Genomic DNA, 16,543 nt, shown 5'->3' on the forward strand with positions numbered 1-16,543 from the left:
ATTCCTGAGAAAGATTAGAGGCGTGAACAGATGGCTTCAATGGCAATATCATATTAAAAATGAGGATATTAGGAAAGAACTTGACATTGTCAGCATCCAGTAATGCGTTAGCAGAGCTAATCTCAGATGGTATGGTCACTTAAATAGAATGGGAGAGGAAAGATTAGCAAAACAAGTGTTCTCTGCCAGGTTGGCAGGAAAACGACCCAGAGGAAGACCAAGATATAGGTGGATTGATACGGTACAAAGTGCCTTAGACGATAGAAATATAAGATCTGATAATGTTGGAGTCTTGACAAGTAACAGACTGATTTGGAGGAAAATTGTAGATAGGAAGTTAGTAATAATGTAATTTTTTTCATGTAGTACTGTCATATGCTGTACACCCCTTGAGGGTACATGACAGGAATTTGATGATGATGATGATGATGAAGTTGGTATAAATAATGAAGGGCTGGAGAATGTAATGAATAAGCATGATTTGGGAAAGAGAAATGTTTGGTGGAAATGTGTGGCAAATATAACCTAGTAATAGGTGGCACAATCTTCCAGTATAAGAAGATACATAAAGTAACCTGGGTGTCGCCAGATGGCAAAACACAAAATCAAATACAGTCAAACCTCGAAGTTACGCAGTAGGTGGGACCAACAAAAAGCGTGCAAGTCGAATTTGCGTAACTTGGGGTATAATTTTGCATGTAATTTACATATACAAACATACAAAATATTAGTCAATTGTGACCAAAGGTTTACAAAAACACCTATAGTTTTTAAGAAATATAATCACAATTGTAGTTTTTCTTACATAAAAAAAAAGAAAGTTATTTCGATGTCGATGGTTTCATAAAATCTAATAGATTCATCTGATGGCATAGTCTTTTTCTTGTCACACAAAATTTCTTCATAGCAAGCTAACGATTTTTTTATTCCTTGCCTTGTGGCTACAATTCGTTCCTCGTTAGAATCTATGTCCTCCAAAATCTGTAAACCTTCCTTTTATGATTGTTCTTCCTGTGGATTCCTGTAGATCGAACTCTTTGCTAGCTCACAAATTTTCATTCCGCCTTCAAAATCCTTAATAATGTTCAGTTTTGTTTCCAAAGTCAATGTTTATCTTTTCTTGCTAGCTGTAGAAGAATCGGACTTGCTTCTTTTGGACGACATTATCATTTTTTATGTGATAAAATTTTTATCAAGAACATAACATTAAACAACCGCAAAGTTTGTAGACTATAAAAATTGTGTATGAATGGAGACCGCTTGAAACACGTCAGTGTTTGTTCAAAGCATGTGCGACACTGGCGAATGCGGCTGACGCCGGAAAGATACGGCTAGTGGTGAGGCATGAAGCGGGATGGGAATATGTACATAAGAAACCACATAACTCCGGATTCACGTAAGTCGGGGTATGACTGTACATCATATTACCATCTGTCAAAGGTGCAGGAAAATGTGATTAGATGTCTGAAATAAAATAAGTGCTGATATTGGCTCAGATCATCACCTAATAATGGGATATATACAGTTATATATTCAAAAAAATCACCCAGGGGAAAGCATTTAATAGGCAGAAATTTGATATTGCTAAATTACAAAATGCTGAAGTCTATAATGAGTTTAAAAATAAAGTAAAGAGAAAATATGGATAGTAATTTTGATGGAGGAGAGAATATGAGGAATGATGATGACAGATGCTAAATGGAAAAAAGTAAAAAAAAAAAAAAAAAAAAAAGTCCTTAATGATACAATAGAACATGTTTTAGGATATGCTAAAAGGAAGAATGGTTATCAATAAACTTGGAGACTAGTGGACGAAAGGATAAAAAAGCTGAAATTATGTATAAGAAAATACTCTTCAAAAGGAAAATAAACTTAAAGATAAATATAAGATTTTAAATAAAAAAATTAAGAGAAGTGCTAGAAAAGATAAACGGCAATAGTTTGAAGACTTGGCATCAAAGGTACAACAACCTGCAGACAAGTATAATAGCAGAGTTACACAGTATCATGTGTAGTTACACAGTATAAAACCATGCAAAGGAGTGTCCTGGTGAAGAATCTCAATGGAAAAATTCTAGTGTCAACAGAAAAACAACTGGAAAGGTGGAGACAACACATTTCAGTCCACCTTGAACAATACCAGTGAAGGATGAATTAAAAGTTGTTACCAGACCACCATCTAAATTGGAGATAAAAATGACTATTAAAGAAATTAAAAATGGGAAAGCAGCAGGACATGATGGTATCACAGCAGAGGTTCTAAAATCTGGCACCACAACAATCATAGATATGTTCTACCCACTATTCCAAGATATCTGGGAAAAAAGACATTCCTTATGGATTGGAATACAGGAATAATGTAAAAATACCAAAGAAATAAGATTTATGAAATTGTAATAATTGGAGGGTATAAACCTGCTATGTGTCATTAGCAAAATGTTCTGCAAAATTATTCTTTCAAGACATGAGAAGAGAGCAGTCTGGTTTTAGGCCAAATATATCATATATGGACCATATTAACACTTAAGAATAATAACTTAATTAACTCTCCTTTATATTTGCTGTTTGTGGGTTACGAAAAAAGCCTTCAATTCCGTTGCTAGATATTGCATGGGGAATGCACTTCGAAACAAAGGAATGTCACAGAGATAATAAACCTCATACAGGAAGGATTATAATAAATTCCAATGCCAGGTGCTGCATGATGGATATTTGTCACAGCCATTTCAATATATCTGGAGTGCGACAAGGATGTCTGCTATCTCCCTTATTGTTTATAAGGATCTAAGAACATGCTGTCTGTTCTAGAACAGACAGCAATGAAATATGTCGAAAGAATATAATGGAAAATAAATGAAAATTTGAGTGCAGATGATGTATGTCTGATTGCTCATAGACATGCAGATATCCAAAATAAAGTAACCACATTACAAGAAGAATCACAGAAAGTTGGTTTGAAAATAAATCCAAACAAAACGAAAGAAATGAGAATCAATGTGAACAACAAGGCATCGAGTACAATTGAAAATGGAAAAATCAAAACTATTTCACAGTTTACATATCTCAGGAGTGTTTTATCTGCAGATGGAAGAGCAACTAGAGATGTTGATATAAGGATTCAAAAGACAAGAAGTGTATATGCTAAAATTAGTAGAGTATGGAAAATGAAAAATATTCCCAGCTACATAATTACTGATTATGTATCTGTGGGAATTAAATCAGTTCTTTTATAGGAATGAGAAATGTGACTGGTTTCAAAGGAAATACAAAAAAAAAGCTACAGACATTCATAAACCGATGTTTGAGAGCATACTTCGATTTGGTGGCCACAAATTATTACTAATGAAGACCTCTAGAAAGGAACAAATCAGCAAAGAGTCAACCTTGAAATCTGAAAACAAAAATTTAGATAGATTGGACACACACGTCGAAAAGATCATGAAGAAATTTGTTATGCAGCCCTAGAATAGAATCTACAAGGAAAGAGAAAGCCTGGCCGTTGACTTTAATGGAATATGAAAAGAACAGTTTTGCTGAACTAAGACCAATAGCAAAGATAAGAAACCATTGGTAAGCATTTACTGACTCCTGATGTGTCTAATGGAATCTGGGAAAGAAAAAGAAGATAAACAACAATCACAAATTTTGTTTCTAAAGTCCAAAGAGTTCTTAATATGTGAGGCAGATATCCTTGCAAAAGCAGAAGACAGTTTAAGTGGGAAAACCAATTAAACAGGTGTGATCTTATTAAAGGAATGCCAAGTTTGTGGATCTTCGTAAAACTATATAATCTGGGAAGATGAGCATAGTTCTTGAGTTGCTTCTTTAAATCTTCATCAAAACTTCATCAATCAAATTATAAAGTTTATTACACCATTCACACGAGCAGTCTGTCATGGCTGAACATGCCATCTCTAGTAAGTACAGACAGAGTCTTGTGGAAGAAAACTGAACTCCTATATAAAAGGAGATTCCTTATGGAACATCTACACAAAGATCTCATGGCCTTTTGTTATCCCCCCCCCCCCTTTATGGGAGATACTGTTGTATCATTCCTATCATAATTGTTAATTTTCTTATGCACACACACAATTTTTTTTTTTTTAACCAGGAATTTTATTGTCTTACTTGAACTGTCATGGTGCTTGTTGAAATTCTTGTACTTTTATTTTTATTTATTTTATTTTTTTTTGTGTGTATCTTCCAATTTGTTAAATGTACCAAAGATGCCTTTGATAGTAAGTTGAAAATTTTACAGCTATTAAATATTTATCCACGTACAGCATCCATCTTTCGTATTGAGATTTTCTTCTGTCTGGGGTTGTTCTGGTTGCTATATGGGACTTTCACATTCTTGGAATAATTAATTTATCATTTTTGTTTAGATTTAGATGATGTTTCAGCATTTTACAAGCAAGCTTCTTTGAATTTTCTTTAAACTAGGTTTTGGTATGGTATAGGCACTTACTGCCTTTCCAGTCAATTCTGTGGCATGTTTGGTGTGTGTGTGGTCTGATAGGCCTGTTTTACCATAGTGGAGGTATTTAATGTGGTGTTTGTGTTCATCTTTTCTGATTGGGATGGAGCATCCTGTTTCCCCTATGTAAAGTAGGTTACAGGTACACTGTTTTGTAAACCTCTGGGTGGGCAAGGTATGAAAGAGGATCTTTGGAGGAGCTTAGTAAATGTCTTAGCTCTTTCTACATAATCAGCAATATCAAAATGTCAGAAATGATAATAAATATAAGAGTATACAGAGGATCTGAAATAGAATCAGATCGTTATCTCTTAATTGGAAAAATAAAATGGGAACAAAGATGAAAAACAACAAAAAATTATAAGGAAAATAGAAATTTTGAACCCTCAAAGTTAGACTTCTAGATGACAATAGTATTAAAAGATTTGTACCAAAAAAGAATAAAGAACTGGGTGATAAATATAAAAGAAAATCAGAACATAGAAGAAGAATGATCAAACTTAAAAATCATAATGACAAAACCTGCAAAAGAAAGTTCAGGAACAAAGAAAAAGTGGCCTTAGTGACTGGGATAACGAAATTAAATGCATTATTGAGGAAAAGAAAAAAAAACATAAAAACTGGCTCAACTTGAAGATAATAGAATCAAAAATCGAATTCAGCAGAAAAAAAAAAGCAATAGCAAAATCAACATGCAGGAGAATAAACAGAAATAAATGGAACGATTTTGTAACAAAATTACAGAAAGACTGTACATTCAAAAGACCTAACACACATAAAATCCTTAAAGATCTAAGTAATGAGACTGGAGAAAAAGCAGATATTAATACCATTAAAACAGGAACATGGCAAAATTATTACCAAGATCTGTGGTATGATGAAAACATCACTCGAGAAGAATTAACAGAAGCATTAACCCAAAGCAAAACAGGAAAGGCTCCAGGAGAAGACAATATAAACTTGGCAATTTTCAAATATGCAGGACTTAAATTCTCATTCAGGTTACTTAACTTTTATAATATGATTTGGAAAGAAGGAAATGCCTGCAAGATTGGACAAAAGCAATAGTTATCCCCATCTAGAAAAAAGGACACAAATCTCATTGTGACAATTATCATGGCATCAGCTTACTTAGTACCTGTTATAAAGTATATGCAAAAATCTTTGCATATAAACTTAAATGTATAGTAGACCCAAAATTAATAGAAGAACAAAATGGATTCAGAAAAGGCAGGCTTTGCATAGACTCTGCATTTACTTTAAAATTACTAATCGAAAAACACAGAGAAATGAACATAGAAACACACATAGCCTTTATAGATTACACCAAAGCATTTGATAAAATTATCAGAGAAAAACTATGGGAAATCCTGTAAGAATATGAAATACCAAACCAACTCTTTAGAGCCTTTGTTGTTAAAAGTTTTTCCACTTGGTTATATTATAAATTAAAGATACAAAGAAATTATATACTTGGTTTAATCCTTTATCCAAGTGTAAGCAAACAAAGTTTGCACCTGAAGCATTTTCAGGACTGGGGAAACTCATGGTAAAGGTGGTATGACTTCATATCACTTGCCTTAGCACACCTCCTTGTGGACATGTATAATGCTATGCATTATGGGAAGGGTCAGTTTTGACCTTTATTGAAGTCTCATCAGTGGAAGCCAGATCCAGAGGTGATACCAAGGTTGAAGTAATGCAGAAGTCATATTTTCATATAAGAGTTGCCAAAAGGTGTCACACCTTATTATTAAAATACTCTGGATAAGATAGTTAGTTGTTGAAATTTTTTCCACTTGGTTATACTATAAATTAATGATACCAAGAAATTATATACTTTGTTTAATCCTTTATCCAAGTGTAAGCAAACAAAGTTTGCACCTGAAGTATTTTCATTATGCATTACCGCATTCTGAATTACTTCACATTTGGTATCACCTCTGGGTCTGGCTCCCACTGATGAGACCTCAATAAAGGTCGAAACCAGTCTGGGTAGTGACCCTTCCCATAATGCATAGCATTATACATGTCCGCAAGGAGATGTGCTTTGCATTATGGGATACTAAGGGAAGTGATGTGAAGTCATACCACCTTTACCACGAGTTACCCCAGTCGTGAAAATACTTCAGGGGGAAACTTTGTTTGCTTACACTTGGTTAGGGGATTAAACCAAGTATATAATTTCTTGGTATCTTTAATCTCTAGAGCCATATTTAATATATATCAAGATGATAAAATATCTGTGAAGTACAATAATTTAACATCAAGCTGGAAACCAATAAATAGAAAAGTATGTCAGAGTTGCCCTTTCTCACTGGTTTTCTTTAATATATACACAGATAAAATAATAAAAGAATGGAAGATAACTAATGAAGGAGAATTATTATTATTATTATTATTATTACCACGGGCTACTTCAGGAGTCCTTAGACTCATCGAGGGAGGCCCTAAACATCATGTTCACGCAGCTGTTCAACATTCTCACAGTATCTATCATACCTTGCCTTGAACTCGCTCACTGTCATAGCACCCACAACAGACTCTGGCAGCTTATTCCACTCATTTACCACTCTAAAAGTAAAGAACCCAGCTCTAACATCCCTGCTAACCATGCTCTTGCCCAGCTTCCATGGGTGTCCCCTAGTTCTCCCACCACCAGTCCTGATCTCAAAAATATCATCTGAATTAATCCTATAGAATCCTTTTAGCAATTTGAATGTCTCAATCATGTCTCCCCTTTTCCGCCTATCAACTAGTTTCTGCAACCCACAAATCTTCAACCTGTTCTCATATGGTTCATTCCATAGACCTGCTATCATCTTAGTCACTCGCCTCTGGATCCTCTCAACCTCCTCCCCATCAAGAAGGAACCGAGGTGACCAAATCTGGGCACAGTAGTCGAGATGAGGTCTTATCAGGGCTCGGTACAGAGGTACAATAACTTGTTTTTCTCTGCTCGTCAAGGTATTTTTCAACAACCAAGTGAGTTGATGAGCTGATTTAGCTACTTTCGCAATGTGCCCCCTAAACTTCATCTCCCTATCCACCAACACTCCCAAGTCCCTGGCCTCATCAATCTCTTGGAGTACAGTTTCACCAATGTGGTATACTGCTGCTAATCTTTTCACTCCGAAATGCATAACCTTACATTTTGTCACATTAAATTGACATCCATTCTCCTTAGTCCAGAACTCCAATCTATCTAAGTCATCTTGCAAGACTTTGACATCTTCTGCATTCACTATCGCCCTACCCAACTTTGCATCATCAGCGAACAAATGAACTGTCCCACTTAGACCCTTCCCTATATCGTTAATGAACAGATTAAACAGCAGTGGTCCAAGAACAGAACCCTGTGGCACACCACTAGTCACCGGCCGTTTTTTGGACTCTACTCCTGAATAAACTACTCTTTGATATCTCTCCATCAACCACCCAGCTATCCATCTCACCAACCCTATATCCATTCCCATATGTTGTAGTTTACGGATTAGAATTCCATGTGGTATCCTGGCAAACGCCTTTGCCAGGTCCAGCAGTATCACTGTAAACCCATTTCCCTTATCCAGTTCAGCCGTCACCTTGTTATAAAACTTGAGCAAGTTACTGAGGCATGATCTACCCTTCACAAAGCCATGCTGTCCTCTGTACAGTATCTCATTTTCATCAATCCATTCCTGTATTTTTCCCTTGACTACTTTCTCCAAGACCTTGACAACGACTCCTGATATGCTGATCGGTCGGTAATTTGCAACCATAGTCTTGGATCCTCCTTTATGCAGTGAAACTATTTTCCCCTCTTTCCACGCCTTCGGGACTAAGCCAGACCTGAGACTCAGATTAAACAACATGGTCAAGGGCACTGATAATTCATTAGCTGCTTCATGCAAGACCCGTGCCGGTATACCATCCAATCCCACAGATGTATTCACATTAAGGTTCTGTAATAGACTATTCACCTCCACTTCATTCATCACAATTCCCATATAAACTAATTGTTCCTTCATTTTTTCAACGTCACCACCTGGATGATATACTTTTGCAAAGTGCGCGCTCAGTAACTACACTATATCGACTGGTTCAGTGAACTCTTTACCATCGTCATTCCTTAAAATCATTTTGCCATGTACAGTTTTTTTCTTGCTTGCAGCATATTGAAAGAACTGTTTGGGATTCTCTTTTGCTTGCATAGCTAGTTTCCTTTCATAATCTGCTTTTGCTGTTTTTACCACACTCGTTACCCTTCTGGCCTGCACTTTATACCGTTCGTGTGCCTGCAGGTCACCCCTTTCTTTAAATTCCCTCCATAGTTGTTTCTTTTTTTGCAGCTCAAGCTTAATGGTGTTATTCATCCATTTAACCCCTCCTTGTTTCACTATTCGGACCTTAGGTATACAATCAGCCATAACCTCCTGTAAATGCTCTTTGATCACTTCCCATGCTCTATCGACGTCCAGCCCTTGCAGTTGTATGCCATGGCACTGATCCAAGCAATCTCCTAAGCTTGTCATACTTGCCAGCAGGGTAATTCCACATATACCCTGTCTTAATCACAAATTTCACACCTTTAGCCACCTCCCAGGTCAAGACCTTATGATCACTCTCACCAATAGGTGGCAACATGGTCATATTCATTACAGTCAAATTCTCAGATACTATTACCAGGTCAAGCACTCTCACACCCCTAGTATTTTCAATTACATGCTGTTTCAGATAGTTATCCCTTAATAATTGAATAAAATCCATTTCCTTCCTTACATGTGTCCTCTCCTCCTTCCAATCAATGTTACCATATTTGAAATCCCCCATAATAATTACCCTCCTTCCACTCATTTCATCAATTTGTTTATGCATACCTTCTCCACCATCTATTCCATCACCTGGACTATAGCAGCACCCAACTGTATATTTTATTCTGCCAGTATCAATCTCACACCAAATAGCCTCAAATGAGCTCCTTTCACTATCCTGCAATACTTCAATTCTCCTTGGATGCAGTTCATCAGCTATCATCAATAACACCCCTCCCCCAATTTTATTCTCTCTGTCCCTCCTAAACATACTATAACCTACACATTCTATCCCACTAACTATATCATCTTCCGTCAGCCATGTTTCACTAATGCCAATAACCTGTGGCCAGGAAGAGCCAATCAAGGCCAAAAATTCTTCCTTCTTGTTCCTAATACTCCTGGCATTAGTATACATGAATTGCAGTGTTCCCTTTGTCCCACCCCTATCTTGATGCGTTATTCTAAATATCCCATTCCCATTTTTTGTCCTTATTGCTGGCTCAGGTACATTATATACATTTTTACACTCAACTGTCTCACTGATGTCTGGATATCCACTTCCCCCCCTCCTTGGTAGTTCTAGTTTCCCTGGTACTGCACATCCATTTTCACTTCATTCAGCAACACTTTTTCCAGTCTCCGCACACCAAGTCCATTCAAATGCAGGCCATCCATCTTGTATAAGTCCTTTCACCCATCAAACTCATTCCACACGTCCACAAATTCCACACCACACCGTCCACATAACCTGCGCATAATATCATTTGCGATTATGGCCCTCCTTCTAAACTCCTCTCTGTCATACCGCGGTAACAGACTCACCATTCTAACTCTGTCACTCTTTTCTTTCGCTACCTATAACAATACTTTCAAGTCCTCTCTCATAAAAAATTTATCACCTTTCAATTCATTCGTACCAGCCACAATTGTTATTTCTTTCACCCTCTGTTTTTGCACTCTAATGCTCTCACTTACATCCTTAAATTTCGCACCCGGTAAGTACGATTTAGTTACACTCCCATCTATTACTCCTCTTAATAATGAGTCACCATACAACACTCTCTCCTTCATTTCGGAAACTCGCCCACGCTGTTTATTTACGTTAGCCGAATCACTCTGGAAAGAGTTTTGCAGGTGCTCTAATTGCCGCTGCGCATCTTGTATCACTGCGCGCAGCCTAGCAATCTCACTTCCTACAAATAATTCCTCATTTTTTTTATCATTCAAACCATTTTCTCTTTCTGTATAATTGCTCTCGCTCTTTCTTAGATCACCGCTCACATTGCCATCTTGTACACCGCAATTCCCTATCGATCCACTATTTTCACTCGCATTCTGGCTTTCTTCAACCATAACTGTCTCACAACCTGACACATACTTCGACTCCTCACTTTGCATACACTTTCTACACATTCTCCCACCACTATCACTTTCAATCCATACTCCAGCCTCATTCGGGAATGCATACATTCCACACACATCACATTGGACAAATTCTCTCACATTATAGTTTTTGAACAATGGCGTCGTATTTTTGGACGCCATTATCTTACGTCGCATTGGCGCCATATTCAAATATATGAAAAGTATCGTTAAAGACTAAATTAATTCAAGATAAACTGTAATAACAGTTTAGCTACTCTACTTTTTTGCTAATGACCAAATAATCCTTGGAAACAATGAACTACAAAAATCATTATGCAGTCTAAATAATCTGATAAAAACATATGGTGTGGAAATAACAGACAAAACACAAGTGTCATGGCTTTCATAGGGGCAAACAAAGGTGGCCTTCAAGTGTAAGCAAACTTTGCTTATACGTGTAGCATATTTGTATTTAGCATATTGAGCATATTTACTTGCTCTATTATTTTGTTGTTTTTTACTATCTTTCTTCTTATTGGATTAGCACCTATGAAGGCCATGACTTTTGTTTTGTCTGTTGATATTTCCACACCATATGTTTTTATCAGTATCTTCAGGATGGAGGCAACTCATGGTAAAGGTGGACAAAGATCTCATCACTCCTAGTCTTAGTATCTCCCATAATGCAAAGCACATCTCCTTGCGAACATGTATAATGCTATGCATTAAGGGAAGGACCACTACCCAGACTGGTTTCAACCTTTATTGAATGTTCAAGTACAGGTCAAACTCCAAAAACTCAGCGTTGTTCCCATCAGTAACAGACTCATCCTGCCACTGAGAAGAACTCTCAGCATTGGCTCTACCAGGGGTAACAGCAACAGCCGTGCCTCACTTAACTTCATGGGCTACAGCATTGCCATTCATCACCCAACAAGCTTACAACCGGTTTCGACCTTTATTGAATGTTCAAGTACAGGTCAAACTCCAAAAACTCACCGTTGTTCCCCTCACTCACAGGCTCACCCTGCCACTGAGAAGAACTCTCAAAACTGGTTGGCTCTACACCATGGCAGGCTCACCCTCACCATCAAGAAGAGCCGCTCATTTGCTCATATCTCATCTGAGGGATAACAGCAACAGCCTTGCCTCAGTTAACTTCATGGGATATAGCATTGCCATTCATTACTCTCCCACCAAGGACCTGGGTGACAGCAACAGCCGAGCCTCAGTTAAAACTTCATGGGCTGCAGAATTGCCATTCATCACCCAAGCTTCCAACCAGTTTCGACCTTTATCGAGGTCTCGTCAGTGGGAGATAGACCCAGAGGTGGTGATACCAAGTTGGAAGCAATGGGGAAGTCATATTTACCTATACGAGTTGCCAAAAGGTGTCTCACCTTATTGTTAAATTACTCTGGATTTAGAAAAAGATGTTGGAAGTTTTTTTTTTCACTTGGTTAGACTATAATAATTTTAGTTTAATCTTTTATCAAAGTGTAAGCAAACAAAGTTTGCACCTGAAGTATCTTCAGGACTGAGGCAACTTGTAGTAAAGGTGGACCAAGCTCTCATCACTCCTTGTCTTAGTATCTCCCATAATGCAAAGCACATCTCCTTCCGGACATTATAATGCTATGCACTGAGGAAAAGGCCACTACCCAGACCTGTTTCGACCTTTATTGAGGTCTCGTCAATTGGAGCCAGACCCAGAGATGGTGATACCAAGGTGGAAGCAATGGAGAAGTCATATTTACCTATACGAATTACCAAAAGGTGTCTCACCTTACTATTAAATCACTCTGGATTTAGTGTATTAATTCATGCCTTAATGCATAGCATTATACATGTCTGCAAGGAGATGTGCTTTGCATTATGGGAGATACTAAGACAAGGAGTGATGAGAGCTTGGTCCACCATTACAACGAGTTGCCTCAATCCTGAAGATACTTCAGGCGCAAACTTTGTTTGCTTACACTTGGATAAAGGATTCAACTAAAATTATTATACTCTAACCAAGTGAAAAAAAATTTCCAACATCTTTCTCTAAATCCAGAATAATTTAATAATAAGGTGAGACACCTTTTGGCAACTCATATAGGTAAATATGACTTCTCCACTGCTTCCACCTTGGTATCACCAATGGTAAGCTATAAGGGGCTCGCGCGAGCCCCTTGTTCACTTTTTTAAAACATATTAAGCGACAAACTCATACGGTAACCTAACAAAAATTAGTCTATTCGGCAGCGTATAGATTATTTGGAATTATTGTTTCAACTCCTCTATAACGAATGTGCCCAAATTTGAAAATAAAATAAGCGCATGCATTATCTTTACCCTTCTCCCTTCTGGTAGCCAATCAATTAATAAAAGTTTTTGTGTGAAATATGGCTTTTTTTTTTTTTTTTACTTGATGATGCGAGCCCTTTGTTAAAATTTCCATAGCTCACCACTGGGTATCACACCACCTCTGGGTCTGGCTCCCACTGATGAGACCTCAAAAAAGTCGAAACTGGTTGGAAGCTTGGGTGATGAATGGCAATGCCCATGAAGTTTTAACTGGGGCATGGCCGTTGCTGTTACTCAGATGACATATGAGCAGCTCTGCTCAGTTGTGGGGTGAGCCTGCCATGGGAGTTCTTCTCAGTGGCAGGGTGAGCCTGTTACTGAGGGGAACAACGCTGAGTTTTTTTAGTTTGACCTGTACTTGAACATTCAATAAAGGTCGAAACTGGTCTGGATAGTGGCCCTTCCCTTAATGCATAGTATTATACATATCCGCAAAATGTTCTTTGCATTATGGGAGATATTAAGACAAGGCGTGATGGGAGCTTGGTCCACCTTTACCACAAGTTGCCTCAATCCTGAAGATACTTCAAGCGCAAACTTTGATTGCTTACGCTTGGATAAAGGATTAAACTTAAATTATAGTCTAACCAAGTGAAAAAAACTTCCAATATCTTAATTCCTGTTTCTATTAGTTCTTTCAATTTATTTATTGCATCTTCAATGTAAAGATTAACAGTATGAGTGAAAGAGAGCAGCCCTCTCTTACACCTTTACGTATTCTTGCTATTGCAGTTTGTTTTATTGCTGGCTGTTTCTATTAGGGCTTCTTCGTGCTTGTAAAGATTAAATATAAGTCGTCTATCTCTCCACTTTTGTTTTTAAGGAGCTGAAATATTTGGTTCCAGTCAATACTATCGAAGGCTTTCTCCAAGTCAAGAAAGACTATCAGAGTATTTTGATTCTTCTCAAATCTTCTTTCGATAACTGTTCTTAGAGCTAAGATTGCTTCTCTTGTCCCCTGCTGTTTCCTGAATCCAAACTGGTCAATGCCAATGTACTCTTCAGCTCTCTTTGTTAGTCTTTCTTACTAGCCTTCTTATAAACAGATAACAAATTCCACTCATAAGAGATAACCTCGCCCTCAACCACCTTGTTGAATATCACTGACAGGGTCTGTAATACTTTACTGCCACACTTGAATATCACTACTATCATTCTGCTAGAACCAGCTGCCTTTATGTTCTTTACATAGCTTGCTTCACCTCCTCTACTGTCACTTCAAATGTCTTTTCTTCTGACAATAACCTATATTCTTTTCCCCACATTTCTTCTTTAGCCCATTATATCTTAATAATGTACTCCTCTCTCTACTCTGAGAGGAAGTAAAAACATATACATTTCTTTAAATGATATAGGCTCAGATACATATCCTGCTTGGTTAAATCTATTTTTTACTCAAGATGTTATCTACATAAATCCTGTAACAGCTCTATTCTGTCAGGCATTTAAACAGCTCTATCATCATCAACATCATCACGTGAAGCATTAGGCCTTCTAGATGTAATAGGACACACAATCCTACTTATCACCATATAACTATATGTACCACATTCAGGTCTACCACCATGAAACACATTCTGCACTATTGCCTCTCTCTCATCTAGAATGCTATCACCGGATCAATTATTGATTTCAGACCTCTATTTAAAGTTCGAAATCAATAATGTAATCAAAGTTAATTTTTGTATATATTTACCCCTTGATACTTTCCATTTTCTCACACCGGAATCAACCTGCATCCATTAGCATTAATATAATAGTCCCAATGACATTCCTCCACATAATGATTATCAGTCTGCCCAACTGAACTATTTAAGTCTCCAACCCAAGTACTTCAAGAATTATTTTTATAAACCTTCCATTTACTTCTTCACAACTTTTATGAGGACAGACATTCTGACTTTAATCCAACTTTTATTCATTCCATTCTATGCATGTAGATATTTACCAATATTCCAAATCATTATCTTCCTTCTTTGTTTCAGTCAGGACTGTAGCACTTTTTTTCTATTTTCTGAATCACCATATTACACTTAGTATTTAGACCTCATAGATTCCATGTCTCATAAAACATTGTCCATTTCTTGTAATGCCATTACCTAGGAGCCCCATCAGTGTTTCCTTTTTTTTTCTGAGATTCAAAGCAATATTATCCAGGCATGTCAAAGAACCCCAAGCTGTTAGACCAGGATTTGATGTTAGAGTTATCTTCTCTTAGGTAAGTTACTGACTAAGGCTAAAAAGTCCTACTTATCCCATCCAGAAATTAAGCTGGGAAAGAAAAAACTCTAATACTGTCACAGTCAGATGAAAACAAGGGTTGGTCAAGAGCAGAACAAATAAGAGAAAGGAGGCTAACTCTAAACAAGTATAAGAAGGGGCTGACTAGAAGACCATGGAAGAGTCGCTTCCCTTGTGTCCAAGTTGATAGTCCTCTGTGGCCACAGATACTTATTCAATATATTTGAACAAACCACCATATCTTGTGGGATCTCCTATTGCCACCAAGGGGAATGCAACCTCTAGGAGTTACAGAGTCCCACAAGAGTACATCAAAGTACAGTACTATTAACAGAAAATGCTGATTATGTTTCAAATGTTCACTTACTTGCATATCTGAGCCATAAGTCGAGAGGCAAAATCTCTGAGTGCCCAATGATTGTCAACATCTGGCCTTGTGCAGAGCTGTCTACTAACAATGCAGGATGCCACTGATGGAATGAGATCATGAAGCTAAAAGATAAACACACAATACAGAAATGTGTTCCAAGCAAGTATATGCTTTTCTATACAATATACAAGTTAACAGTGAAATGGTTAATCATGTTTCTCAAACCTTCAATGAATGGGAAAATACAGAATAGTTTTTAATACTTTAAGCAAAACACTTGATGTATATATATTTTTAAAAAACCACGATTTTACTTCAATTTTACATACTTTTCTTATATATCAGGTGGCCCACAGGTTGCAGACAACCCAACTTACGTCATTCCATACTTACGAATGGGCTCCCAATAAGGATAATAATTAAATAATTAAATTAATAATTCTGGAACTAGTTCCTTTCGCGCATGTAAACAAGCCTGCACTTCACCGTTATTAAAGCAGCTCTTCCCGTTATTTAGAAGTCAAATTTAAGGGTCTGGGTCACACTTGCCATGTTTGAAGATTGGTTCTTGAACTGTTTTATTCCTGCTGTGGATCGTTTTTGTTCATAAAAGAAATTTACCTTTAAAATTCTGCTTGTACCGGACAATGCTTCTGAACATCCAACATCTTTAGATGACCTTCACCCTAATGTAAAGGTCATATTTTTACCACTCAACACTACTTTGTTACTACAGCCAATGGATCAGGGAGTCATTTCTTCATTTAAAGCTTATTACTTATGACATACATTCCTGCAAGCATTCAGGGCTACAGAAGATGTGATGACCTTGAGAGAGTTCTGAAAGAATTATAACATCCACGATGCCATCAAAAACATTGCTGATTCTTGGGAGGCAGTCAAGCAATCAACAATTAAAGGAGTGTGGAACAAATTGTGCCCTCA

The 16,543-nt window shown here is 37.2% G+C and overlaps 1 protein-coding gene across 1 annotated transcript in view; it reads right to left on the reverse strand.

Annotated features, from left to right (window-relative positions):
• Window positions 1-16,543, reverse strand: part of LOC150093426 (transcription initiation factor TFIID subunit 6-like) — a 162,756-nt gene that overhangs the window by 55,101 nt on the left and 91,112 nt on the right. The window contains exon 9 of the mRNA XM_090413591.1: window positions 15,596-15,720. Within this exon, the coding sequence (XP_090269717.1) occupies window positions 15,596-15,720 (125 nt within the window). The remainder of the gene's footprint in view (window positions 1-15,595; window positions 15,721-16,543) is intronic.

Source organism: Typopeltis vanoorti, chromosome 24 (assembly GCF_054136105.1).
Source record: "Typopeltis vanoorti isolate ZY-2024b chromosome 24, IOZ_Tvanoo_1.0, whole genome shotgun sequence".
In the NCBI taxonomy this organism is placed as follows: domain Eukaryota; kingdom Metazoa; phylum Arthropoda; class Arachnida; order Uropygi; family Thelyphonidae; genus Typopeltis; species Typopeltis vanoorti.